At 43.3% G+C, this 27,638-nt stretch overlaps 2 protein-coding genes across 3 annotated transcripts in view; one reads left to right on the top strand and one right to left on the bottom strand.

Annotated features, from left to right (window-relative positions):
* megf6 (multiple EGF like domains 6) overlaps positions 1–25,810 on the top strand; it is a 57,497-nt gene extending 31,687 nt beyond the window's left edge. The window contains exons 15-38 of one of the 2 annotated variants that reach the window (XM_047593652.1): positions 2,136–2,264; positions 2,870–2,998; positions 6,705–6,839; positions 7,242–7,400; positions 9,494–9,619; positions 9,883–10,014; positions 10,165–10,293; positions 10,406–10,537; positions 10,811–10,939; positions 14,859–14,987; positions 15,721–15,849; positions 16,357–16,485; positions 16,660–16,788; positions 16,998–17,126; positions 17,234–17,362; positions 18,740–18,871; positions 19,143–19,271; positions 19,856–19,984; positions 21,004–21,132; positions 22,358–22,486; positions 22,675–22,803; positions 23,685–23,813; positions 23,942–24,070; positions 24,460–25,810. In XM_047593652.1, the coding sequence (XP_047449608.1) occupies positions 2,136–2,264; positions 2,870–2,998; positions 6,705–6,839; positions 7,242–7,400; positions 9,494–9,619; positions 9,883–10,014; positions 10,165–10,293; positions 10,406–10,537; positions 10,811–10,939; positions 14,859–14,987; positions 15,721–15,849; positions 16,357–16,485; positions 16,660–16,788; positions 16,998–17,126; positions 17,234–17,362; positions 18,740–18,871; positions 19,143–19,271; positions 19,856–19,984; positions 21,004–21,132; positions 22,358–22,486; positions 22,675–22,803; positions 23,685–23,813; positions 23,942–24,070; positions 24,460–24,539 (3,089 nt within the window). In that variant the 3' untranslated portion in view covers positions 24,540–25,810. The remainder of the gene's footprint in view (positions 1–2,135; positions 2,265–2,869; positions 2,999–6,704; positions 6,840–7,241; positions 7,401–9,493; positions 9,620–9,882; positions 10,015–10,164; positions 10,294–10,405; positions 10,538–10,810; positions 10,940–14,858; positions 14,988–15,720; positions 15,850–16,356; positions 16,486–16,659; positions 16,789–16,997; positions 17,127–17,233; positions 17,363–18,739; positions 18,872–19,142; positions 19,272–19,855; positions 19,985–21,003; positions 21,133–22,357; positions 22,487–22,674; positions 22,804–23,684; positions 23,814–23,941; positions 24,071–24,459) is intronic. The other variant, XM_047593653.1, reaches the window with a different exon arrangement.
* On the bottom strand, positions 3,044–6,002 carry LOC125013204 (EH domain-containing protein 2-like). Its single transcript, XM_047593656.1, has 6 exons — positions 5,689–6,002; positions 5,402–5,578; positions 5,109–5,206; positions 4,310–4,722; positions 4,039–4,203; positions 3,044–3,949 (listed from the first exon to the last, which is right to left on the bottom strand). The coding sequence occupies exons 1-6, from the start codon at positions 5,907–5,909 to the stop codon at positions 3,386–3,388; spliced, it is 1,638 nt and encodes a 545-aa protein (XP_047449612.1). The 5' UTR covers positions 5,910–6,002; the 3' UTR covers positions 3,044–3,385.
* Positions 25,811–27,638: the final 1,828 nt, after the last annotated feature.

Here is a 27,638-nt window from a genome sequence, read left to right as displayed (position 1 = left end):
TCATGACATGTGGATAGTGTTCCAGGACACAGCCACATATGTACACACAACCTGACTTTTCCCTGAAGGTGCGTCCTTCTCATGGTCTGTTTGAATTACCTATAGCAATATGGTCTAGTTTAAGAAAGAGATGACATAGCTCCCAGTGTGCATCGATCCAGGGCCATGTTTCAAAACCTGTCTGCTCCCTCTGTGTGGGAGGGTGGCTTGTTTATGGGCTCCAGAATACAAGGGGTCCAGGGGAATCAATCTGTCTGCTACTGGACTGTGGCCAGGGCCCACAGCAAGAGCACAGCCTGAGGCCAAGGGTGTCCGCTACTGGTTTAGAAAGCAAGGCTCCATTGTTCCCATCCTGCTCTGTGATTAATGGCTGTCTTTGGTCTGAACCTGAGTCTGACTGGTAGTCATAGGAGCAGAGTCACTTGGGATAAGTGTGTTAGAAGCAATGTGTTCCTTTTAGAAGACGCACGCCTGAGGTGGCAGTGTTCAGAGGCACACCCTGAAGGTGATGGGTCTGGACAACATTTTCAGTCAATGTTGCTGCAGGCAACAACATAGTGGTCTATAACTAAAAAAGTTATTGGTCCAAGAAGGAACCTTCAACTTTGTCTAACCCAGTTTGATAGGCTTAACTTTATACTCATTTTGTGCATCTTATTATGCTTCCTCGGTGGCAAAAGACGTGGTTAAAGAGATTATGATTTTGGGTAGTTCTTCCATACATCCACTCCACAGAATAAATCCTTCAGCTCCCTAGATTTTTAAAGAAATGGTCTGACATATTACAGATACATTTGCTTTCTTACTTAAAGTTTGATAAGGTCAAATATTATAAGAAATCATTACCACAATCATAAGAAACTACAGCCAGTTAACTAACATAAAATCCATACTAATCAGGACTCAGTGTAACAGAAACTCCAAGAAGTCAGCCAAAGAAATGGTCGTTCAAAACTACCAATTATTTTCCATTTCTTTTCTTGGGCAGATGAATGAGACGCAATGTATAATTTTGTTGCTTTTGGATGGAGCCTAAATAGCTGTTTCCTGCCTAATGCTAAGGTGAACCTCCTGCTGACTGAAGCTCATATTTTACAGACCAGTATGAGAGTCCATATGTCTGTACAAGCAGTATCTAAATCCCTTTCTTGGAATTTCTTTAAATTTGCCACAAACGTTCCTTTGGACTGATGAATGAAGACAGATTTATGGCATTGGCTAAACATGCATATGTTCATTTTCACTAAATGTCATGAAAAAATGTCTAATACAAAACAATCATAATGTGATATTTTACATTCAAAAAGTCAAAAGCCAATTTTTTTTTATAATGGCCTAGAAAAGTGGACAGACATACGAGGAATCTGCAACTTGGGAAGTTTGTACATTTGTGCAAGGATTCTAGTTTTATATAGTAAAATTAATTAATATAATAATAGTATAGAATCTTCAGAATCTTCCAGCCCTCACTGGTATGCTCTAGCTCTTTTTTAGGTTAAATCCACATCTCAATCAAAAAATCTCTTTTAAGATACTTAGCAAATAGTTTGGAATTGTATACTGTAAAGGTAACCTCAACTTTTCACGATATTGTGGAAGTATTAATATTAATTTGACATGCTCCATCAAAATGTCTGAACAAAGTGTTCTCTATGTGGATCGCACAAGTGTAACTGATTCTCTATGGCCTTAATTCCTGTTGCTTCTTCACTCTATATTAATTAATATTTTATTTTCATTGATGTTACGAGACTTCAGTGCTGCTGAATTTGGTTAATTTGCCTCTAGAGTCACGTAAAACTGATGGGAAAAAAGTGTGACATGGAATTTAAGTGGACGTAACGTTGATGGATTGTAACACTTTAGCACATGTTAAGCAGCCACCTGGTTAATGTCGGGATCACTAACAAGGCCAGTGAGATTAGGAAATTCAGGAGAGCACACCCCATGAGGAAAGAGAGGATGGAAGGTGAAAGTGTTTGCTGACTTAGAGCATAAACCCTACGTTTCACTGCATCTGCTTTCTTTCTTTTTCAAATATGGATATGTGTCTCGGTGCTGAAGACATTTCCCAAAGTTTATGAAGTAATGCTGTATTTGCTCAAATGTGAATGCTCCTCCTCCTCTCTCTACAGCTTGTCCACAGGGGAGCTATGGGCAGGCCTGTAACGGTCTGTGCCGCTGTCAGAATGGAGGCTCGTGTGAACCTGTCACTGGGAAGTGTTTGTGCCCCCTCGGGGTACATGGCCTGTTCTGCGAGGATGGTTTGTATACACACTCTCCTGCCGAGACACACACTCAGTGTCCTCACACTAGCAAATACATCCACCAGAGTCAAGTAGCTGGTGACGCCTTAGTGTGAATCATTGATGTCTTTTGGCCTTTTGGTGCAAGCGTGACTTTATGGTCACACAGAATAAAGCCATAATATTTCACAATGTGTCTGGGGGTGGTCTTTGTTTCTGTTCTGCATTCCTTGGGTTTTCTGTGCAGGGCTTGGACTTATGAGAGAGCAGAAAGGTCAAAGAACGGAGCCTCATCGACAAAAACAGTTCACCACAAATGGAAATAAAAGTAAACTAAGTGGTACTGACTGAGATGAAATTTTAAGAAACATCAAAAAAATGAGAAAGAAGTATAAATAAAATTTAATGGAAATTGAAGGGACCATGACCCCAGTTTAGGAACCAGTGCTCTACATTATTCTTTTGTGTGTTTGCCAAAGTACTGTTTGTCTTTAAATGCATATCTTCTTACAAATGGTGGATAGTAGAGGAACTTCTTGTTATTGCAGTAGTATGAAATTTAGATTATCACACATTTTAAACTAAAGTGTAGCATTATTCACTGGCTTTATTCTTGCTCACAGGTTGCCCAAATGGTTATTTCGGGAGGCACTGTAAAAGAAAGTGCAACTGCCCCAACAATGGACACTGTCACCGTCTGTACGGGGCCTGCTTCTGCTCTCCGGGATTGTATGGTCGTTTTTGTCACCTAGGTGAGTCCTTGTAATCAAAATAATAATGATAATGCTACCACAAGCTGAAAGATCTAGATCATCACAGGTTTAATGTCATCACTAATTTAACAATACATTACAGTTATGTGAAATAATTAGGAGAAGCTATTCATTTGTCAGAAAAAAAGATAACATCCTTTGAATTAGTAATTCTTGATGTAGTTTCTTATTATTTTTTTATAATGCATTGTATATTGCTATTTTGAATATATGAACAAAACTCCAACAGCTGCTGACATCTTATTTGGTTTTATGCACATACACTGCATACTCTGTTTTTTTGGAACATCAAACCGCTATATTCACAAAACATTTCACAGATAATGTGTCCACATCCTCAGCCTTCCCTTCCCTGTGTTATCAAGTTTATGCTGACACATCGCTCACTGTACTTAGCCGTTTTGATGGCGGCACCAGGTGAGAGGGCAGCTCTCTGGGGAGGTAGTAGCCCTCCAGTTTTCCCTCAATAAGATGGACTGCAAGTGCAAACTCCTCATTGTCCAGCATGCCGTCCCCATCGACGTCTGACAGCCTCCAGATGTGAGCGAGCACAGAGTTGGGCAGGAGAGTGGACGTCATCCACTCTCTGACTTTGGTGCCGCTGAGTTTGCCCTCACTAGGACTGAGGTTGTAGAAGATCTCGTCATATTTGGGTTTATATTTCTCCACGATCCACTCATCAAAATCTGACTCGCTGCTCTCATCATCCCTGGCTACTTCCTTGAATGGATCTCTCTTGTAATGCTCAGGCCTGAATGTTCCCAAAAATTCCCCGTCCAACACGCCCGGGAGGGATCTCTTCTTCACTTCTTGTTGTTGGAGTAAGGGAACCAGATTGGCTATGTCGCTTGTGAGGAGCTTGTCCAAAGAAGCCATCAGGCTTGGCTTCAGTGACTTGAACTTTGAGAAATCTTGACCCAGGAGTTTCTCCTGAAAATGCAGACAATCACACGTAAGGCTCACACTACACAAGACATTGAAATGTTGTATTTAGACAATTATTTAAATGTTTGTTTGACCTGCATCTTTGTGCAGTCAGGGAAGTCGCCAGCTGGGACTCTGTGCCGTTGCTGGATCTTGGTGAAAATGACAGGAAGCTGGTAGATCAGATTGTGCTTCTTGCTTTCTTTACAAAAGATTGTTGGCATTTCCTGTTTGAGATAGCTGATTATGTGTGCATGAGCCTGTGAAGGAATCAAAACTCAAATGAGACCAGAGACCATATCAGCAGCTGGTTCTGTGAATTTATCAACATATGTTTGGGTTAGAAGGGATCGGATGATCTCTCACCCTCACTAAGCGTGCCCTCTTCACCAGGTCATTCAGCTTGCGTACTGCAGCGTTGCGTGGCAGGTTTCTTATGTCCGCCAAAAGGTCCTCTTCCTCCAGCTCAATCAGCTGGTAGTGGTCACACATCTGCCTTGGCTCAGACCAGAAAGATCCGATGTAAACCCTCAAGATCTCAGGGGTTCGAAACACTTTTCCCAGAGACCACATGAGGGAACCGTACACTCTCATGAGCTGTTGGGAGTCCACCCTGTCAGCCTTATTGAGAACCACACGCAACTTGTCCTCATAGCCGCAGAGGGCCCCGAAGGCTCGCGTGAGCTCATCAGAGAACTCCAGCTTATGTGCATCAAAGAGCAGGATGATTCTATCCACGCGCTCTGCAAACCAGCGTAGCACTGCTGGGAAGTCGTAGCCTGAGAATAAGGAAAAGAAACACAATGTTTTCATTAACACTATATGTAATGCAGCAAGCCTCAGAACCCCAAGACACAGAGGAACATTTAACACATCCCAGTGGCCCTCACTGGTCCTAAGCCATGTTACACCCATAGAAAAATGTGTCCATAAAACAAAGCAAGACAGTTACTCACTGCTCCTCCCAACTCACTGCCACATTACTTTCATCTACTTTGCTTCTGACTTCAGATATTGAAATTATGTTTAGCTTAATTTATTAGTATTAAATATTTATTGGACCAACTATAAATACTAAGGTATAACTTTTACCATAGGAATTTCAGTGCTCCCGACGGCAACAGTTCATCCCCACTAACAGTCTCAAGTAGGCATCCTAGCTCACCTCGGCTCAGTTTCCTTTTAGCAGCAGTTAAGATGCCCGGTGTGTCAATTATGCTGATACTCTCGAGGACCTGATTCGGCATCTGAACACACTGAAACCTACAAAGAAAATAATACTTAAGTGTTATGCATTCGAGACTGCCTCCTCTTATTAACTGGAGAAACACCACCTTGCTAAGTCCCAGACTGTGAACAGAATTTCCTATGATTAAAAAACACTTCATTACTAAATAATTCATGATTTGCTCCCTCGCTCTCCTTCATCTCTATCAGTTTTCCCTGATTCCTTATCACCTGTTCAGAAACGAATTTCCAAAGGGGTCAAGGTTTCGAAAGGGCTTTCTTGGATCCACTGTGAGCGCATTCCCAGGGATGATTCCTTCCCTCTCTCCGTACATGACGGCGGTGAAGCAGTCAGTGGTTGGCTCTGGCCCAACTCTGCTACCAAGAAAATCTTGCTCTATGAGATACCTGAAGACACGCATGGCACGAACCCCCACTGTCGTCATCATTCCCTCAGATACAGCACTTTTTAATATTGTACATGCACAACACAACACTTTTTTAACGATCAACCTCACCTGATAAACGTTGTCTTTCCTGTTGAGTACTGACCCATCACCAGCACCATTGGTTTGTTGTCAAAGTCTGCATCCTCATAGCTCGGCGAGTGAAAGTGATGGAAGGAATAATATTTCTCTATCGGCAGCAGCCTCTTATAATAAAGGTTCTTCAGCTCCTCTGTCACCATGTTGACATCCCCCAGTGTTTTAGGGGCACTCCTAAACCTCCGGAAGGACATAGTTATGAAGTTTTGCTCCTAATGTCTCTGTGTGAAAGCTGCTCACTCTTCTAAGACTAAAACTGAATGATGGAAGAATGTGCACAAGAAATATTATCAGATTCTCACAGCTGTCTGCTCCATCCTGCAGCGGGACACTGAGAGGGTGGAGAGGGTGTAACCAGAGCCTGCAGCTGCACCTAACATAAAGCCAAAGTGGAGAGGGACAGGGTGGAGTGCAGTTTAGTTTTGTTGTTGAGTAGGGGCAATCTCAGCAAAACTCTAAAACACAGTGTTTTAAAGTTCCAAATGGTTAGTGATTAAAGGGTTTTAAATATGCGATAAAAAGCAGTAAAAGTGCAGTTGCAACAACATTGCTTTTCATATTTCTGCTTTGTAGGAAAGTATGTGCACAAATAGTCTGATGAATTCTAATTTGTAAGAAGTTCAATGAATCCAGTGAAACAGGAGGCTGTGGTCACATGACTTAAACTAGCAGAAGTCTGATGCTGTGAAAACATGGCGGTTGGGAGTGTTTGTTTGGTTCGTGTAAGGTGATAGCCGACAAGGTTTCATTTCGAAATTTTTTCTCGGGTAACTGTGTCGCCCAAAGCCTTAGCAGACAAAAACTGCCAAGAGAATTTGTTTTTGTTGCTCAACCTTGCAAAAACCTTGTTGCTTGCCATTAGTTTTATGAGCATGTATAGCTCATGTCTTTTTTTTTTCATGCTGTATCATGCAAACATTCTTTGCTGTACATCATGTCTAACTTATGCCTTTTGTCTGCTTTTAAACTCGGCCCCGTCCACCCCTAAGCTTGTCCCAGGTGGACGCACGGCGCAGGCTGTTCCAAGGAATGTGACTGTGTTCAAGAACATTCCACTGGCTGTGACCCCAAGACAGGGAGCTGTTTCTGTAAGGCTGCATACCATGGGCCACACTGTGAGAAAGGTATAAGCATATCACAAAAACTATACTATCTATCCATCTATCTATCTATCTATCTATCTATCTATCTATCTATCTATCTATCTATCTATCTATCTATCTATCTATCTATCTATCTGAAATGATTGTGACATTGAGAGGACTAGAGGATAGAAGTTGATTTAGAGGACACATCACTATATCGGCCTCTTTAAATGTTAAAAAGATCCAAGTTAAATTTCTGTTTCTGTTAAATTTCATGCTGTTTCCTTCTAATGTTGTTTTGACTCGATTACAGGAGCATGGTTTAGGAGGGGCTGCGAAAGCTCACAGACTTGACATAGTTTGACAAAATGTTGGATTTTAGACTGTCCCTCATGTTAACCTTCCCTTGTCTTTTGTACATGGCTGCATGTCCAAATGTAGAGTGTGATCCAGGCTACTTCGGCGCAGGTTGTGAGCAGACATGTGACTGTCCAGGTGGAGGGTCATGTGACCCGGCAACCGGAGAGTGCAGCCAGCGATGTCCCGCAGGCCTTCATGGACATAAATGTCAGCTGGGTGAGACATCGGAAATCATTTCAAGTGATTTAAACACTCACATTTCCCAGCATATAAAAGAATTTACAGCTTTAAGTACACAGAGTATTTTTTTTTAGATTCTTTTCAAACACATGGGATACATCCATTACATCGTTTGTCGCATTCCAAATGTTTCAAACTCACTGCTGGTGTGTGTCATCCACAAAGCTTGAATCCACAGTGCGCTCATGTGGTCATACCTTCTATAGTATGAGATCAGAATACAGTACGTAAAGTGTGTGGGCCTGACCCGTGCCAACATGTGTGTTTGCACACTTTGTGCTTGTGCAAATGCGCGCCTTTTCTGATATACTGGCAACACAAAGCAATACAAATATCTATGAATGAGTTTCTGTATATGTCCACCTCTGCCACCAGCCTCTTTCATAGCCCATAAACCATATACATCTTACTTTCTTCTATTCATTCTCTGCTACCTTTGATGGATTGAGTGGATTTAGTTGATGATATAAATAAGGCTTTCTCTTGACTTCACCTGGTCAGGTGTTCTTGTCATGATTTTAAAGTGTGATGAGTGTTCATCTGCTATGGGATGTCCTCTGGGCTGTTTACTCTGCAGGTTGGTGAAAAGTTCAGACCTCTGTGCTCGCCTCTAAAGTGGTACTGAATATAGTTTGGAAGCCTCCATGACTTTTCCATGTCTTTGCAGAGTAGAGGAACAACAGGAGCAGGATTACAGTATTCTAATATGTGCAGTCCAGACAGAGGCTTGCTGAGTTGTCGAATAATAATAATAATAAAAAAATAATAATAATAATAATAGAAAAGTCATTCCTTTTTCTTGGATTTAACTTAGATCAAGTTGCAGGCCCGGTCGTGACAGGGGCAGATTCCTTCACTTACTACTCCAGAAGCTATCGACTGAGACTGAATAAATAAACAGAAAGCGAATAACTGTTTCTTAATTTTCACTTTTGCATCTCCCTTTCAAAATCAATTTCTTCAGTGTTGTGTAATCCTGTCTTTTGTTTTCTTAGGCCCCCGTACTGTCAGCGGAGGAATATGTTTTTGAGTTTTTTGTTCATCAGTTCATTCAGCCCATTCATTGTAATGTGATATCGCAGGACAACCTTCAGGGGATTTCTTTTATATTTGATACAAAGGCTAAAGTGGACTCAAGAAGGAACTGATTAGAATTTGATGGACAAAGTTCAAGTTCATTGTCCTCACAAAACACATTTTTGGCCGACAAAATTCAGATGAATGTCTAATATAAGATAAGATAACTCGATGTAAGATAAGACTTCACTGATGCCCATGGGGAAATTTAGTTAAAGCAGGGTAAGACAGTGCCAAAATACAAATAAAAAACACTGCTTGACTAACTTACAGTTTGGTGAAAAAGCAACTTAAATTGTTGCTGTTGCTTGACGGGTCCATCTACTATTTCCGCAACTAACTCAGCCTTCTGTCTATGTGCCAACACGTGTTATACATCATTGGAAAGCTTATTTTCCTGAGATTAGAATGATGCATTGCACCATTTCAGGATACAGTCTTGACTGCAGGCTCAGTAAACACTTATGTCAGACTCGTCACGAACACAAAAATGTATACGACTCATTTACTGAGCCTCAGAGTATTCCAAGAGCAGATACATCTCCAACAAAAACGGTCAACGGTCCAGTACATGACTTCCAGTAAAGTACTTACTCTAAAATACTTTTTTCCCCCAAACTTCTATTGCTCAGTACCAGTAGCTGAGGGGAAAAAATCTTAGTGTCATCTTTCAACATAGGCCAGAACCATGCCTGTACTCCAAATGGTTCTAGAGCAGTTTTTTTTTGTTTGTTTGTTTTTGGCATTTTAGGTTGAAATTATAGGAATTTCACAGGATTAAATAAGTGGAATTGAGTGGAGCAAAAGTGTTGGTAGTGCAGTGGAGGCTGCATATACATCCTGACATTCATGAACTGTAACAGGAGGAGTTTGAATTGGACAGTACCACCACTAGATGGTTATTTATTCAGAAGTTTCCTACAGAAACTTGGGTATGGTCTCTATAACTGTTTTGGATTTTGTTTGTTTGTTTGTGTGTGTTGTGTGTGTGTGTGTGTGTGTGTGTGTGTCGCTAGCCTGCCAAGCTGGAAGTCATGGGGAGAACTGCCGTCTGACCTGTGACTGCAGAGGAGGACCTTGTGACCCCATAACTGGACAGTGCATCTGTCCTGCTGGGAAAACGGGGCACTCATGCCAGGAAGGTATAATTTCCTTTAGCAATCAATTTATTCTGATAATGCTGCAGGGTGACAACAGTACCATTACACAAACATTACACGCTTCTTTGCGCTACTGCTCTGTAGCTTACGCTCCCTTTGAGGCATTTTACGTCTCTCAGAAACTCATGTGATGCATTTGTCTCCTAAATGATTCAAGCATAACTGGCTTTGGGGCTTTACAGAGAAATAATGGACATAAGGGGCTTATCGCTGAATTAATCTGAAAGATGTTTGCCGCTTCCTAGACTGCCCTGATGGATTCTGGGGGTTAAAGTGTCGGTCTTCTTGTCCTGACTGTGAGAACGGGGGCACTTGCGACAAGCAGGGTGGCACGTGTGACTGCAAGCCAGGCTTCATTGGAAACCTCTGCCAGCATGGTGAGTTTGTATTCAGTTCCAGAAAATAGTATTATGATGAATATCATAGTCACATATGAGTGGACCTTCTTTGCGTCTCTGTTGGATGATTAAAAAACCAAAGGGAGTAATGACTGGAGCAGTTTTCTGATCAATCACTGTTGTGCATAGAGTGTCCGGCAGGGTACTATGGACCAGGCTGTCTAACACGTTGTTCTTGCCGCCCTGATGCCAGCTGTGACCCACAGAGTGGACACTGCATCTGCCCTCCTGGCAAAAGAGGCCATGACTGTGCAGCATGTAAGAACTAGTGTGCCAGACAGATGAGATAACTTTGATGACAGAATAGCAGAGATAGAACATCATTTGACATATGTTAACTTTCACTGCCATGTTTTGCAAAACTTCACAGCATGTGAACCTGGCTTCTGGGGCCAAGGGTGCACGACTGAATGCCAGTGCCAGGACAGCTCCCTGGGCTGTGATCCAGTCAGTGGTCAGTGTGTGTGTGAGTCTGGCTTCACGGGAGAGCGCTGTGAAAAGAGTAAGTTGTTTTAGTAGATGCTGCCACCATGGGGTGGTTGAAGTTATAGCAGCTTTTAAGTTAAAGTACGAAACTGGAAGGAACTTCCTTATTTGTTAACATGTGTGTTTGTATTTGCTTAATGTATAAAATATTATTTGTACAAATTTTGTTTTGAGAATTGAGAATATACTGTGTCATTTAGAGCACTCTGCAGCTAGTTTTCTGATGTGAAAAGTTTAAGATTTTTAAACATAATGTTGCCTCATATACTCTTGATCTCGTGTTCTTCAGAGTGTGGGGAAGGCAGGTATGGTCAGGACTGTTTACAACAGTGCCAGTGTCAGAATGGAGCCCTGTGTGACCATGTGAGTGGAGCCTGTACATGCTCCCCTGGATACGCCGGCACTTTCTGTGAAAAACGTAAGTCATCCATGGTCTCTGTCTGATTAGTTCATGTTATCATAGATCTTTTCTGATGCTGTCTATTGTGGGAAATATCTGAAGCTAAGCCAACTCATATTTCATGGTCATTTCACATTTTATTCCATATAAATAGAACTAAAATGTTATCAAATCATTTTTTTAATTTGCAAAGTGTGAAAGACTGACATTCACTTGGTACTTAATAAACAATTCACAACAAAATTAAGATAAGTATCAATCTGCAGAAGTCATGTGCTGCATATCTTTGAATAAGGGTGATAAGAGAAGCTTCTCAGTAAAGACATCCTGATAATGTCGTAGTAGGTTGTCTAAGGCTGAAGTGCTGTTGAGCAATGCACCTAACCCTCCACACTGCTCCAAGTGATGCTACAAATAGATGGGTTAAATGCAGAAAACAAATTTGGCTTATGTGTATAGTGGACCAATGATCCTGGTTTACATTTACATTTCTATTTAACTTGATTCAACACGGAGATCTGCAACTTTTTACATTTAATTAAGATTTAAATTTAATTTAACCTTCTCAGTTGAGACAATTTGATGCTTCATGATGAAGAAAACTGAACAACTTATGAATCACCAGATTAGCGTATGACTCACTGGTCAAAAAAATCAAAAAGCACCATATAAATGCTAGACTATTTACCGTTATACATGCACCCGTTGGGTTTATCCTTCCCTACAGAAAGCAGCACTGCTCCTCTGCATTACAGATGTCATTGTCACTCTTAATACACTAGAGGGCGCTGCAGGACATTCTTCTGATTTTTAAATCTCATCCACATCTTCGGTGATTCGTACAGATTCAATGAATCATCAGATTGCCCGTGTAATGTCATCAGCGAAACCATTTTAAAACCACAAAAATCCCGAGATGTAATTTGTATTCGTCATTCTGGGGTAGATGGACTATATTTCATGGGCTGGAGAGTCTTTCCGAGCACCCTGCCATAGCAAAGCCTTCATGTAACTAATATTCATCTCATCGTTATGATGTTTGTCCTGAACTGTGGGACATATCAACAGTCTGAGAGTTTTAACAATGTAATAGATTTGTTCTTGATTATAGTCCTGCGACTTGAAGTGGCTTCATGTTATTGCAAAGTGTAAGATTTACCGTGAGTGTACTACCACGGCCCAGACATTCATACCAGCCTCGTATTGCAAGGGGCATCGTAATTCATGGTTGTGTCACACTAGAACAGAGCTTCACTTCCCTAGTCATAACAGTCTAATGGCCTCAGATGTAGTCGTCGCTCTGATTGGACGTTGCTGTGGAAGTGGAGCTATCGGTCTGAGCAGGTTTTATTTTGTGAAGGCCCGTTCCCCTCAAACAGAGGTGTCCAGTTTCTCAGTCTTCTGCTGGGCCTCTTCCTTCAGGAGAAGTCAGGAAGAGGCCTGCACTGTGAGAAGGTCCAGATCTCTCTACTTCATCTGGATCACAGAATTAAAATGGAAAGAGCTGACTCTCAGTGCTCAGTCTCACACTGGCAACGTTCTTGTACACGCTAGTTATTTTTACACGCCTTATATCTCGTTATTCATAGAAACGACTGGCTGCACAAGACTCAGAAAGCTTGTTACTATGGCAAAAATGCAGTTTTATTGAGCATTCTTGTGGCGCTGAGGTTGAATCTAAACATTTCAGTTAAGTATTATCAGAGGAAAGAGGCCTTTGTGCTGAAACGGGTCCAGCGCACCACCTCTTCATTTAACGTGGACCCTGCTACTTTCAAGCTTTGATGTCAGCATCAAAATAGTTCATTTGGTTGCAGTAAAAAGAACTGTGCTCCGACCAGCACCGAACATCCGCGTTATTGTCGAGGAAACTGGGCTGTTTTGTCGTCGTCTTGCTGACCTCTTTCACTGTGTGCGCCCTGAATGGCATCAGGAAGTTCTATTCTACGTTCTCTCTATCCGCTCTATTTCTGTGGTCTGCTCTCCCCGGCTGTGTGGTCTCTGGACCTGCTTTATGGGCTGACAGCAGTGGCTCTTACACAACCAGGGATCTGGAAATAATCCTCCTGTCTTAAAGAGCTCATTTAGTCTAGAGATGGAGTCTTTCAACGGTGATACAGTCTTTGTGTGTGCGTGTGTGTGTGTGTGCGTGTGTGTGTGTGTGTGTTTGTGTGTGCGTGTGTGTGTTGGACTGAATCCTCTGTGCCTACCTATAAACAAAGACTCAGAGGGAAGAGTCCACATTTACAAACACTTGCAGACACTGTGCTAATATCAGATGACAGATTGCTGCTCTGTGGTTAATAAAGAGACCAGTCGCCCCCTGCTGGCATAAACAAACAGTAAAGTTAGTCATTTAAAATTGTCAGAATGCCTGAAGATTTAATATAGAATATGTGCACTGCTGTAAACTGCTGAAAGGGGCGAGTGTTAAACATGTGATCGCTTTAAAAGAGAACATCTCTCATTGTAGTTGTCTTTTATTATAAGAACTGTGCTGGAACTGTCGTGCTCCCTACAGGACCTGCTTGTTACCATGGCGTTAGTAAGTGCTATCATAATAATAAACAGCAGACAATAAAAGCAGTGATTTTGCTACAGTACTGCCGCAGATTTCATGTACAGCTGGATTAAAATGACAGCATCCGCAGCGGGCTAGCTTTAATAACGTCGCAGCCTAACCACTACAGAGGCAGGCGAAGACGTCATGCTGTCAGCGTGGGAACACAGCGATGACCAGGCCAGAAACTGCTGAGCAGGAAAAGACACTTTTCCCAATTTGAGGCAGAAAAGGAGGAGCAGACGGCATCATCAACCGGAGCAGGAGAGGGAGGCTAAGAGGCATTAACTGTAGGGGAACACCCTGATTACTGTGGCATTTAGAATATATGAAACCACCAAGATACACATTTATGTTGAACTCCCAATTTGTGGCTTCCTTTGGCCTCTCATAGATAGAATTAATAAGTGAAGTGAAAAACGGCCTGCCGCTGAGATAATTGGGACGGGCTCGACCCAAACCCTCGCCCCGGCTCCGATTTTCTCACATATCACTGCAACAGGAAACAGAGGAGGCTGCTCGAAGAGAGACACGTCTGCAGCAGCTGTCAGTCAGTCAGAGTCTGGCTGAGCGAGGGCAGCCTTCCTGTAAATAAAAACCAGAATGGGAGAACTTTTTTTTGCTTTGCAAAATGCAACTATTACGCTTGAGTTAGCTTGTGATCTCCGTAGTGACAAATTGAGCGATCAAAAATGGGCTGCGAATAAACAGAGTCATTCTTTCCTCCCCTGGTGAAGTCATGCTTACAGACAATATTTACATCGCAGTAGTGGAAAGGTTCATTCATCCCACTGCCTCTGGCTGGGTTCTCCTGGATGGGAGGCACTGTGTTTATCAAACTCTGTGAGTGTCACTTGACTATAGACACACTTAAACAATCTCTCCAGCTCTCCTTGAGAATGGGAAACAGACCCTGACACTGGCATCTCCCTGCATCAGCAGCAGTTCTGTAGACCTGTGTTAGAGGAGCACAGTAACCAGGCTTTGTTTTGCCGCGTGCGTCGGTGGGGCCCGAGGACTCAGCAGGTGCTCTATTTACCGGCTCTTTGTGCACCCCGTACCCCCGAAAAGGAACGGCCTACGAGCCGCCGCGATCTTTGATGTGGCCCAGATCTACCGCACATGTGGGACATGAGCTCACTTAACGAACGCAGACGCTCTGCAACAGCCGCAGCATGGTACTGCAACTTGATATTGGTGTTTTCAGTAGGTGGCAGGACAGAGAGGGAGAGTGGGAGGAGGAGGGAGTGAGAGGTGGGGAAGGAAAGAGAAAGAAAGAACTGAATAAAAAGAAATTGTTGGCATCTAAACCTTTTCCTCTCCTCTTTTGTGCGGCTGCCAGTTCTAACCAGTCGGATGTTTTATCTTGGCCCACAGTGTGCCCGGACGGCTTTTACGGTCTTGACTGCGGCCAGATGTGCGAGTGCAGGAACGGTGCCCGCTGCCACCACATCACAGGAGCCTGCCTATGCACCGCCGGCTGGGCAGGACCACACTGCATTCTGGGTAATGGAAGCCACATCATTAAAACAGGGTGTGAGGGAGGCCCTCACTGCAGCCCATCACGACATCCTCTCCTTAAACACAACTATGATGTGTTTGTGAACAATTATCTCTATAATGAGACACTGCCATTGACTTTTTTAGGGATGGGTACGGGTGGAGAAAGGAGGGAGGACAACAGTGCCCTCTGGCATACATGCTTTAATTGAGGTCTACTTTGGATAAGTGCACCCACATGTATAAAGCGATCAACATTAGCAAAGGGAGAACTTGGAAGAGCCTTTTAGTAGCTAACCAATCAGTGTTCTCATGCTCAAGTTTTTTTAAAGAGGATTTCATGCTCTTGTTTTAATGAAGGCAGTGAAATGCCCACTAAAGTTCTTAGCCTGTCATTCTGCAGTCTTATTCAAGACTTTCCTCTTGCCACTGCCATTTTGTGGTTCTAAGCTCCAGAGCCAGAGTCAGCAGAAAGCCACTAGCATGACTTAATGGTGCATCTCTGTCATTAGCGCACTTTCCTCTTTCTTCGGCTCCAAATGTTATCTTGAACTTTGATCATTAAGGAGACACTTGCAATATGTGCGCTAAAAGCTGTAATGTCCTTTTAATGTCATACTTTTGCAACGGATGTGGTGCATTTTAGGACAAAGCTGAATGTGTTTTGTGTGTGTGTGGGTGCTGTGTTTTACCTCGCTACGTGCGTGGGTCTGCATGGGTGTGTGGTTTGTGTGGGCAGAATGTCCCGAGGGTCGTTTTGGAGAGCAGTGCAGTCAGACCTGCGAGTGTCAGAACGGAGGCGGGTGCGACCACGTCACCGGACGATGCAGCTGCGCGGCCGGCTGGACCGGAGACAGGTGCCAACTGCGTGAGTAGCTAATCACGCGGCATGACAAACTTTACATCAAAAGTAACCAGTTTGTAAACCATGCTGCAGCGCTTTGGCAATTATTATTTGGATTTTATCAGCTGTTAACGGACCACAGGGGTTTTCCCAGAATCTGGGAATATCAGTGAGTGGAATCTTAAAACTTACAATACTCACGTTTAGAGTCTGATTAGAGGTTACTGTATGCAGGAATTAATGGATAATATGTGCTGCTGGGTAATGACATCAAAAAAGGTCTATGATTGTATACAAGTCTCAAAAAATGGTTGCTAACAACTGTAAAGTAGACATTTTTGTTAGAGGACACACCAGTTTATCTGGTTTTATCCTCTCAAATGTTCATTTCAGATGAATGCAAACATTGTTTCTCAACCTTATAACTGTAATTGTTCTTCTATTAACTGTATGAAATACAATATACATTATGTCCTTGATCTCAGGAGCCATTCATGCAATTAACATTATGTTATGTGTGTGTGAGTTCAGCCTGTCCTGTAGGACAATATGGGGAGCACTGCTCTGGACAATGTCTGTGTCAAAACGGAGGCTCCTGTAATAGTGTGAGTGGCCGGTGTTCCTGCCCACCAGGATGGACCGGAGCTGCTTGTGAATTAGGTGAGTCACACAGTAGATTTGCTGCATGCTGGAAGGAAGCTAAAGGATGCAACTCGTTCTCTTTCTGGCCAATCATTTCGTCTTCATAATTTAACCTCTGGGCTCTTGTGTTCCTGAGATAAATAATTTTTTGAATGCAACTTCCCTCTTAAGCTTCCCTTTCCTCCCCCTCAGAGTGTGAAGAAGGACGTCATGGAGAGGACTGCGCTCAGGCCTGCAGCTGCACGAACGGAGGGAGATGTGACAGAGTGACAGGGAAATGTGTGTGTGTGCCTGGCTGGATCGGAGAGCTCTGTCAGTCAGGTGATTTGTTGGACTTGACTTCTTCTGCACTTCTATTACAACATATAGAGGTCTCCTCTCTATCTGTGCTGTACATTTGTATCAGGTCTACTTACTCCAGGATATATTAGTGCAGTTAGCCTGGGATAGATGCTGTCAGCGTATAAAAAGCTTTATAAAACTTTGGACCCTAATGTTGTATGCTGAGCGTGCATGTTTTCTGTTTGAAGCCTGTTCTGAGAGATTCTTCGGAGAGGGCTGTACGCAGAGGTGTGACTGCGTCCATAGTTCGAGTTGCCACCATGTGACGGGCCGCTGTGAGTGCGAGCCAGGCTGGAGGGGAGCCAGGTGTGACAAATGTGAGTTTACACGCGGCCGAGGAAACTGTGACTTGAATGAGACTGGCAATCAATGACATGAGAGTAAAGTGACTGTTTGTCCGTGTGTGTGTGTGTGTGTGTGTCAGCTTGCCTCCCGGGGTTCTACGGGGCTTCCTGTGCCCAGAGGTGTCAGTGCCAGGCTGGAGTGTCCTGCCACCATGAGACAGGGAGCTGTGGCTGCCCGCCTGGACTCACAGGGCCTGGCTGCGAGAAAAGTAAGAGAGAAAAGCAAATCCGTCTCAGCAAAACACTTTCATTTTAATGGTAAGGTGAGTGGCAGCTGGGTTAAATCCTCACCAACATTTTTAGTGTTTCACAAATGTCCTTATTTATGACTGCTGTGTGTTTAAAGCCTGACATTTGTGCCTTCTTGATAGAAACACTCCTTGAAATGCACCACTTGCTTCATTAACAAAAAGCATCAAGGGATTGAAGTGATCACCGAGAATCTTTCCCTTAATGCTGATTAAAATGGTTCCTCATCCTCCTGGGACAGATTATTGTTTATTCCATTCTAGGAAATGCACTCCACCCCTTTGCAAGACCCCGCTATCACATAGACTATGCGAACGTTTCATTATTTAGACCAGAGCCTTTAGGACTGTATACGAGCAGCTTCACTACTCAGCCCTTCACCACACACACACACACACACACACCCTCCTCTCACGGCCTCGGCTCCCTTCCTCTCCTCACACACTCCCCAGACATCTGATAAATGTTACACACCGGTTGCCAAGTAAAACAGAAGGCATTGTTTTTGTCTCCTCGGCGGCGGATAAGGGCTTTTGGAAGGCAGACATGCATAATGACAGCGCCGTAATTGCCTCTTTAGTCTGGAGTCCTTTCTTATCTGTCCCCCACGCTGCCTGCTGCTGCCTGACTGAGTAGCTGAGTGCTGCGGTCTCACCCGAAAACATGCTCGGTTCACAGATTCATCTTGTTCGCTATGACTGATTGTCCGGGGACTTCATTCATTATTGTGATGAGCGTGTACATATGTATGCAGAAAGGGTGTGTGAAAGAATGTCCTTCTGTGTCTGCCTGTGTTTGGGCACCAGGGGAAAGTTGTTGGGAGTTTTGGTTTTGTCAATGCTGAATGTCCCAGTACGTTCACAGAATAATCTGAGGAAGGAAAGGGAAATGCCACGTGTATTTGTTCCCACAAACTACTGAATGTGGGCATTTTTCAGGCCTTATCTGCTGTGTCAGTTTAGCCAATGCTACGCATAGCTGAACAATGTCAGAAATTAATAACACCATGTTTGAGTTTCATTAATAAGAATTCATTCACTTTTCATGTGCAAAAATAGAATCAAGATTCTGGGAAACACTAAGAAAACTACGTTATAATGACATTGTGAATTTGATCAGTCCGTATATGTTTACATTCTAATCCTAGGGTTAGGGTTGGGGTAGGCTAACCCAACCCCATGAATGAAAAATTCATAAAAATATATAATAAATATATTATAAAAGTTCCTTTAGCTATAACTGATTTGAGTATTACATTCTGAAGAACCTACACTCCTTTCCTCACTGTTTTTCTGATATGTGAGTAATACTGTATGTTTGTGGTTGCGTCCTCTTAGCCTGCCCTCCTGGCATGTTTGGACCAAACTGCAGTCAGCTGTGTCGATGTTCTGGAGACCAGGAGCAGTGCCATCCTGTGACGGGTAAATGTAGCTGCTTACCTGGCTACTATGGGACGCGCTGTGAGCTACGTAAGTGCAGCATATTAGTTTTCTGTTGTGGGTCTGGACTAATGTAAGGCAGGTGCTAACATTTGTTTGATTATAAACTGAGTTTAATAAAAGCGAACGTGGCAGAAAGGTACATGCTGCACGTTTGGTGCCGGGGAATTAAAGGATTGTATTTACTGTCTGTAAGATGATCAGATTTTTAACCAGTGCTTACCTGCCTGCTTTAGTAACATGGGTCACACACTTAAACGGCGTGCCAACAATCACCTTCCCTTCTCTGGTTTCTCTCCAGGATGCCGAGCGGGGACTTTTGGGCCAAACTGCAAGTCCAGGTGCAGCTGCATCAATGGTGGTCGGTGCGACTTCAGGACTGGAACTTGCTACTGTCCTCCTGGCTACATTGGAACTGACTGCAGCTTGAGTAAGCCAAGAAACCTTGAACGGATCATCCTGTTGAATGAAAATGAGCCTTTGATTGTCATTAATTGTACTTAGTATTTTGGGGATTTCTTAACATAGCAAATATAGAACAAGGCAACTGGAACCTCAAAAAGACCTAAATAACGACAACCCTCAAACCAGTGAAACTTCTTCCAGAAAATCATTTTAAAAGTCGCTTTGTTTTAACTTTGTTTTTTTAGCTTTGTTTTAGATGTACCGTTTATTGGGTGACCGATAATCTCCACATACTGTATGTCAAACACAACAAGTGTTGTAATGGAGAATTCTATTTGATGACAAGAAAGAAGAAAAGAAGGAGGAGTCTTTAATGTCTCTGTTTTTACACATTCTTCTATTAGTCTTCCACCTAAGAGGTAGAGCTTACTCTTTTTCTTTTTCATTTTTGTTTTTGCATCATCGACATTTGCTTATGTTTTCAGCCCTTGACATTCCTGTGTGGTATACCAGCACCTTGGTCTTTGCCTTGGTCAGGGTCACTTTGGCAGTAGATGCTGTTTGGTCATTTGTATTTAGGTGTGACTGGAAGCATGTTCATTTTGGCAGGTTGTCCAAGTGGGTACTATGGGAAGGACTGTGCTAAGCTGTGCTCCTGTGGTGAAGGAGGTCAGTGCCACCCAGCAACGGGCAGGTGTATCTGTGGCCCTGGTAGGATGGGACAGTCCTGCCAACAAGGTAAGACTAAACATGTGCCTCTTGCTTTCATTAAACCTGATTAATGTATTTGAAATTTAGTTATTAGAAAATTAGAAAAACGCTTTTTTTTCTAATAGACGTGCTTTTGTAGAGGACTCTACCTGTGCTTATGGAGTTTAACACTGGTGTCCACTAAACAGAATGCATACCCGCACATTTAAATTCTAGTGACAGTTCTGGGGCAAGAACAAATGACTGTCTGCTGAACTCCAATAGCCAATTCACAGTTTTCCTTCGAGCAGAATCCTATCACAGATCTCAAACTAGATTTTTATTTAGCCTTTTATCTTTTACCATCCTGCTGAGTATACAAAGAGTCATCACTGAGGGCGACACGCATCATTGGGAACTAGTGGCTCTAATGAGTTCCTCAGAAATAGGAGTCCCAACTAAAAAGTGAGAAACAACCGCTAAAATGAGGGTGTAGTTTTCAAGATTTGTCACTGTATATTTAAGTAACAAATTCTCCATTTCCTCGGTTTAAGGCCTCTGATGATCACAGGGCTTTTATTCCCGGGAAAACAGAGGCAGAGTGCACTTTTCTTAATCTCTCTCTTTATCAGCAATTCAGCTGGATTGTGAACGGGGGTTTCCAGCACTGCTCGCACTAAATGTTCTCTTCTTTAGCCTCCTGCATGTACTTGGGGCATACCACCTCCTAAGTTCGTCTTGTTGAATGTTTACAGAAACCTATAAGTAGCTCATTCTCTGTGTTCCGTGTCGCTGGATTTGGCAAGGAAGCAAATAAATAAACAGGGAAATCAAAGACGGCTTGCTTATTGTTTTCCCAATCTAAATTACCCAGAGAAACATGATTATTCTTTTATATCAGCGCCAAATTAGACTACTTTGCCATCCCTTTAATGAACTGTTGCTTAAATAAACAGGAAAGTTAGTGCAGTTATGTGTGTTGTGATGTGTTGCTCCCACTGGTGTGATTGCCGAGCAGAAGAGTCTGCGGTCCTTGTCTCATTTCTTCTTTCTTCTTCTTCCTCCAGCATGTCCGAGGGGGCGCTACGGCCCTCAGTGCAGACACACGTGCAGCTGTCAGAATGGGGCTTTGTGTGACCCTGTTGATGGGTCCTGTAAGTGTGGACTGGGCTGGACCGGACGTCACTGCAGCACTGGTAAAACGTCAAATACAGACACAACATTAAATAATCCAGACTGAATGGAAGTGGGTTCTGGTCATGGGAAATCAAAAATCTGAATAGGAACAACAAACAACACCACTGGTAGAGACAGCGATCATTACTCAAAAGTGCAGTAGTTTACGTCCAGCAATCACATGATCCAATTGAGTTGGCATTTAAAGGACCAGTGTGCAGGATTTAAGAGGATCTAATGGCAGCAACCAAATAGAATAGTTATTTCTAGACTTTTTTTAGACACATTTTCAGTTGTTTATGAAAATATTTTATATTGACAGATATATGAGCATATGATCTTAAAGAGATCTGAGCAGAGGCTCAGCTTTAATGTAGAGTTTCCCAGAACACAGTTCACAATAGCATTATATAAGACTTTTTAATTTTAATTCGTCAGCCACTGTAGTTTGTACGTCCTCACCACTAGACATTAATAAAATCCTGCCTTTAGGTCCTTTCACTCATCTCCTGTTTTTCCTCTGTTTCATTCCTGTTTGAAACTTTATCTTCTCTGCTATGTATGGATGTCATTTATTTAACTGTTTAACTGTTGTTTCACTCTTGTTCGACTATATGCTGTAAATGCGCCATAAATCTTTCACCTGCATTACTGGCTCAAAAGTCTCATTTCCAAGTACTGATTTAAAGACATTTTTACAGAGCTGAAGAATTCTGATAACTGTCATTCAGGCACATGTGTCCCACTCTTGTGAATTAGGTTGTTGGTAATAACTAATACTAATGTGTTGAAGCTAAAGTGCATGGATGGATGAATGGAGGTCTCTTTACATTGCGCTAATTAGCACCTGGTAAACAGCCCAGAATTTCATTATGTACTGGAGTTTTAAATCGGTTTTCCTTGCAGCGTGACCATGCTGGCGCACTGGAAGTGGTGTGTTTTTCGTCAATATACAAAGATTGTTTTGCCAGAAGTTGATGAGGGGGGCAACCATAATGATGGAATGTAGTAGCCCACAGCAATGAAGACTGTGGTGGAAAAATGAGTTATGAGTGTAACCTAGGTTTTCTGTTAGTTAATGAGAATAAAATAGAATGTGGGAAGTGTCCAAGAAAGTTTTTATGCTTCAGACAAAAATGAATACATGAGCCAGTAGTGTTGGTGTAATTACTGCCACTGCCAGAAGGGGGTGACAAACATTCTGCGCTGTAGCTTTAATGTATTAATCAGCATTTCTTTGTGTAGCCTGTTCACAGGGAAAATATGGGCTCCAATGTGCACAAGACTGTTCATGTCTTAACAATGGGACCTGCAACCGTTTCACTGGCAGCTGCAGCTGTACTGCTGGATACTATGGCCCCTCCTGTCAACACAGTATGCTAACTTTCATTCATAATACAATAAAACACACTTGATGATAAGGCTATTAGAGGTTTTGTTGAAATGGATGTGATCTGTTCTTTACTTATAAGTGACAGTCTTTGACTTGATGAACCTTTCTACAGCGTGAATACATGGACACTTAACTTTGACCTAAAATGTCTTTCTTGTGTTCTTCACAGATTGTCCTCCTGGTTATTTTGGAGTTAACTGTGCCCATACCTGTGACTGTAAGGTGGGGCAAGCATGTGACCATGTCACAGGTCAATGTCTGTGTCCACCTGGATACTATGGCCCACAGTGCCAAAGACGTGAGTACATTCATCTCGAGGGAATTAAATGTTTTGTTGTGACAAAGTTAAACTAATTGAATTGAAGTCACAGACACTTATTTGACAGAATGGATTAGTCGTCCTTAAAATATTTTGTTTTTGGGATGATTCAGTGGCACAGTGAAGATAAACACTGTCATCTTTCATTCATTAAAAAAACATTGCCTGGACAGATATGAATGTAAAAGAGATTTCCAAATAAAGACAGGAAAAAAAGAAAAATGAGAACATGTGCTGGCAGACAGACAGACTTTTAGGTGGGCAGGCAGGCTGGTTATTTGATGAGAGACAGGTGTTTCCCGACCGCTTAATGCATCCTTGTTACATCTTGCGTGCCCTCCTGCCTGCTCGGGGTCTCTCAGCTGCGGTGTGAGTGCCTAAACGGCCACTTCAGCACCAGCGGGAGACATGACTGAGCACTGACGAGCAGCTGGAAGGCAGCAACATGCTCTGAAGACAGAGCTGGCTCCATCTCTGTGTGTCTGTGTGACAACATGAGAATTTTGTTCTTTTTTTTTGTATTTTGATCTCACAGTTGAACACATTTGAACATCTTAGTATAGATAGAAAACATAGAATGTGTTGACTGTCACCACTTTCTAAAGATGCAGATTTAACTTTGTACAATTAGATAAAATGGCATAAAAAAACTGTGTGAATTATAGAAATGTTGGATTCAGTAATAATGTTAGACACACAGACGTTCAGGTTCATTCTCAAAAACACTGAGCACACTCCTGTTTTGTCATATGTAATAAGGAAGTTATAAATGTTGAAGCGTGTAGGGGAGAGGTAATCAAAGAAGACAATGGGTGTGTTCATAACCACTGTGATACAATGGTGTGTGTTTCGGTTCTCAGGATGTGAAGCCGGCAGCTTTGGATTGAGTTGTGCAAAGTCATGCGACTGCGTCGGTGAGGCCCCGTGTGACCCATCGACAGGACGGTGCCTCTGCCCCCCAGGAAAGACGGGCCAGAGATGTGAAGAAAGTGAGGCGCCATGACACGGCAATCAAACTAAACCTGGACAATTCCCATTTTGTCCTTCACACAGAAACTTTTTCCTTTTTTATTTTTAATATGTCTTCCCCTTCCACTTTGTTTATTTTCTGTCCCAGGCTGTGGTGGAGAGCGTTTTGGCCCCGGCTGCTCCCTGCCGTGCCAGTGTTCCCACAGGGCCCACTGTGACGGGGTGAACGGGCGATGCCAGTGCCCGCTCACCTGGCTCGGCCCGACTTGTAGCGAAGGTGAACCCAAGCTTCTACTCACCGGCTCCAACACGTAGCCCATGAGATAAAGCCAAATAGGAGCATGCGCACCGACACACACGCGCGCCAAGGGTCAAGGGCTGTAAAGCTGAACCAGCTTTAGTGAAATACTGTGTCGTGAAGTGTGAGAGGCTGAGCCCCATCACTCCCCGTGTCACCCTGTCTGCCTCAATAGCTGCTCCTGTCCGCTGACAGTTATTTTAATCTGCACCCAGCATGAAGCCGGGCTCGAGGCTGTCTTCATTTTACCTCCTCAAAGCCAAGCACACGGGAGACTACATAGCAGTTACTTCTCCTCCAGAAACCCCAGAACATTTGCTTTTGGTTTCCAAATAGTGCTGATGTCTTCTTGCTGTTTTTTCTTTCAGCCCTGCTGCACCAAACCCCAGGAGCACTGAACTCCTCCGCATCCCAGAGAAAGAGAAGAGCGGGCAGCAAAACCACATAACCCAAGCAGAGGTGCAAACGGCTGCCTGGACTTGGCTCAGTGAGGCATTACTCAGATCATCTTGGTAAAGGTGATGTTAGCATTAATACGTTCTGTGAACTTGGTACTCAGCTGTCAGAAAACTGGCAGTCCATCACTAAGCCTGAAGCTCGAGACAATCGACCAGAGGGCCGGGCATGTGAGAGGCCTTCAAAGGACCATAAACTCCAACTTACCCCAGTCTGTCTGAGATTTCAACTCCAGACTTACACGGGCTTCTTAGCAATACACACCAAAAATACCTGCATCCCATTTGTTACCAGCGCTGATTGAAAGTGGATCATTTTCTTTCCAGTTTGACATTTATTGTGTTGTGAAAGGTTAAGTTTCCTAAGTGCATTTCGATAAGACGCGAGGACCTCAGCAGCCACTGCCAGCATTTTTATTTTTGTGTGTGTCCATAAAAAAACTCTACACTTTGCATAAAAGAATGCCAAGCATATTTCTGGTTAAAATTAAATGTCTAAGACATATTTAGAAATATACGAGTAACAATATTCACTTATTCCAAAAAGTAAAACACCAACTTGTCCAGAGACAGAACATGCAAGATACAAAAATAAGATCCAGAGCAGAACGGATTATTATGTATTTTATAGTGACCAGCTAAACACTGAAATGAGTCTATGTCATGAACAGAAAAACAAAACTAAACATATCACTTACATATTTCGTATTTGTCGGGTTTTGAGATACATTTTCATGTTTTCTATTTTTAAAGATGCATTCTTTGAGAAAAGCCATGATTTCCTAAATGATAAAAGATTATTACAAGCTTTAATGTGGGAAACCACAATCATCTGAAACACGCCTTGACTTATTGTGCTGCCTTTACTCCCACACCTTAATGTGACACATCAGCAGTATTACAAACACAAGTCCAGTGTGCTGGTTGCACAACACTGCATGCAAACCTCTTCACTTCTGTGTTCATGGAGTTAGCTGCTGCTGGTGATTTCATGTGGGACTCCATTCAAGATAAGATCACATGTTTTTTTTGTTGTTTTTTTTTTGCCCAAACTGTATTGTATCATCTCTCAGGTCTGTGCCAGTCATACCACTTGTCACCTACTGTGTTCACTTCCTGGCATATTTGTGGTGCTACATTGTATAAAATTGATATTTTCAGTCATTTTCATTTCGTGGATGTGTCTTTTTCATCCGCGGTCGTGTCTCGAGCGGAAAAGGAGAGAAAGAGCCATGGGCCGAATAAATAACAACAGCCACATCTATCTGTGAGTCGTGTGCTTTGAACGCGATGTTGCATGGTATTGATTTCTGGGTGGATGTAGAAAAAAAAAAGGGCAGAGAGGTTCCAGCTGCCATGGAGAACTATGGAATCCTGTGTGTGCGTGTGTGTGTGTGTGTCAGCGCGCACATTTGTGCAAGGCTACTAGCAGGCATCTCTCATCAGCCGGGGCAGGGTCAAGCATTAAGGCCACGCCTGCCTCCCTGATAGTAAAGTGAAAGGGTGGGAGGCGGGGGGCACCTGAGCAGGGTCCTGTGGTGTTGTAAGGTGTGTGTGTGTGTGTGTGTGTGTGTGTGGTGTCGGCACCGGAGAGCTAGTGCGCTCTCTCCCCGAGGCATTTTTCAAGTGCACTGGAGCATTTTCCCTTCCATCGGCCGGAGGCGGCCGTGGTCGGGCGGAGGCGGGCAGGTGCCTGGACCGAGCATGCACCCCCCATATCCAGCATCCCCGGGGTGAGTGATGGGCGAACAAGCTCACCAGCGGAGGACGGAGCCCCCCACACCCACTCTCCGGTGTGGCTGATGAATGGCGGAGCGCTCCGGCTCGCCCTGTGTTGTGACAAGCAGCAGATGTTCTCCAATAATGTTTATCGGCCGGGCCTTCATCTTCAGATGACACACACCTGTTTCCAGTCAAACAGGCCCAGAGAGGCCATCCATCCAACCAGCTCTGGGTGGCCACTGCGCCGCTGGATCAGCCGTGCGCAAGTAATGCTAGGTAAGGAGCGCCGCAAACGAGGAGCTGGCACGCTAAAATACATCGGAGCGATGAGACCAGGAGATAGAGGAGGCCTAATCCTCTTCTTCTCATAGCGCTGCTACGTGGATGCAGCATGCGCTTTAGATTTCAATCAATCCTGTTAGAAGGAGCAGCCGATTCAGGCATCCTTTGAATTCACCCGATTAGAAAATGAAAAGCCACTTTTGTTTTAATGCAAGTGAACGAATAAAGCCGGCCTTTGTGCTGAAATGTTTTTTTTTTTTTTTTGGGGTGAGGGGGGGGAACGGTACACATGCGAGCTTATCAGGAGGGAGAGAAAGAGAGAAGTGCAGGAAACTGGCGATGAAATAGCCCGTAAAAGGTGAGATCACATCACGGGTACTTTTTGGCTGTAATTTAGCATTCGCCACTCTTTGCAAAAGAGATTCTATCACTTCGCTGCCATGGCTTCGCGTCCCAGAGATAATTTCTCCCCCTCTGCACTGAACCAGATCTCCCAGAAGGCCTGCGGCGTTTTGAACTCCAGCTGACGAAGCTGCCTGCCCAGATAAAAGAACGAGGGGGGAAATCATTTCAACACGTCCTGCACCATTTGTTTGGTTGTTGCCTGAAAAAATAAATGTTAAAAGTCTGAGCTGCAAAAAGATGCGTATCAAGAAACTCTCCCACACTCTGGATGTGTGTGGCGTAAAGAGCGTGTCTTTGATTTGAATCTGTCAGCTCGTGGCACTACAAGCCCGGGCAACAGTTTCTTGGATCTTTTAGCAGAACTGATCTCACTGTAAGTCCTGACTGGAGACTATATTTGAGTTAATTCATTTGATTAGTTCATGTTTGAACACACAGGGACAGATACGGGTGCACATCACTATTTACACCACTGGGTGGAGCTCAGTGCAGAAAAAAAAGGTCATTGAACAGATTGCAGATGAGTGAGTGGTTGAGGGTATACAGTAATTAACTGAAGTATATGTGGTCCAGCACTGATGTATACGTTGCATGTTCAAGTAGCTCCACGAGTAGAGAAAGCCTAATCTGAGCACCAGCTCCTTTCCAAATTGGAGCAGATGACCTGATTTTCTCATTGAATC

Source organism: Mugil cephalus, chromosome 9 (genome assembly GCF_022458985.1).
Source record: "Mugil cephalus isolate CIBA_MC_2020 chromosome 9, CIBA_Mcephalus_1.1, whole genome shotgun sequence".
Taxonomy (NCBI): Eukaryota; Metazoa; Chordata; class Actinopteri; order Mugiliformes; family Mugilidae; genus Mugil; species Mugil cephalus.
The sequence above is the reverse complement of the archived record's forward strand: the minus strand, read 5'-3'. Positions and strand labels throughout refer to the sequence as shown.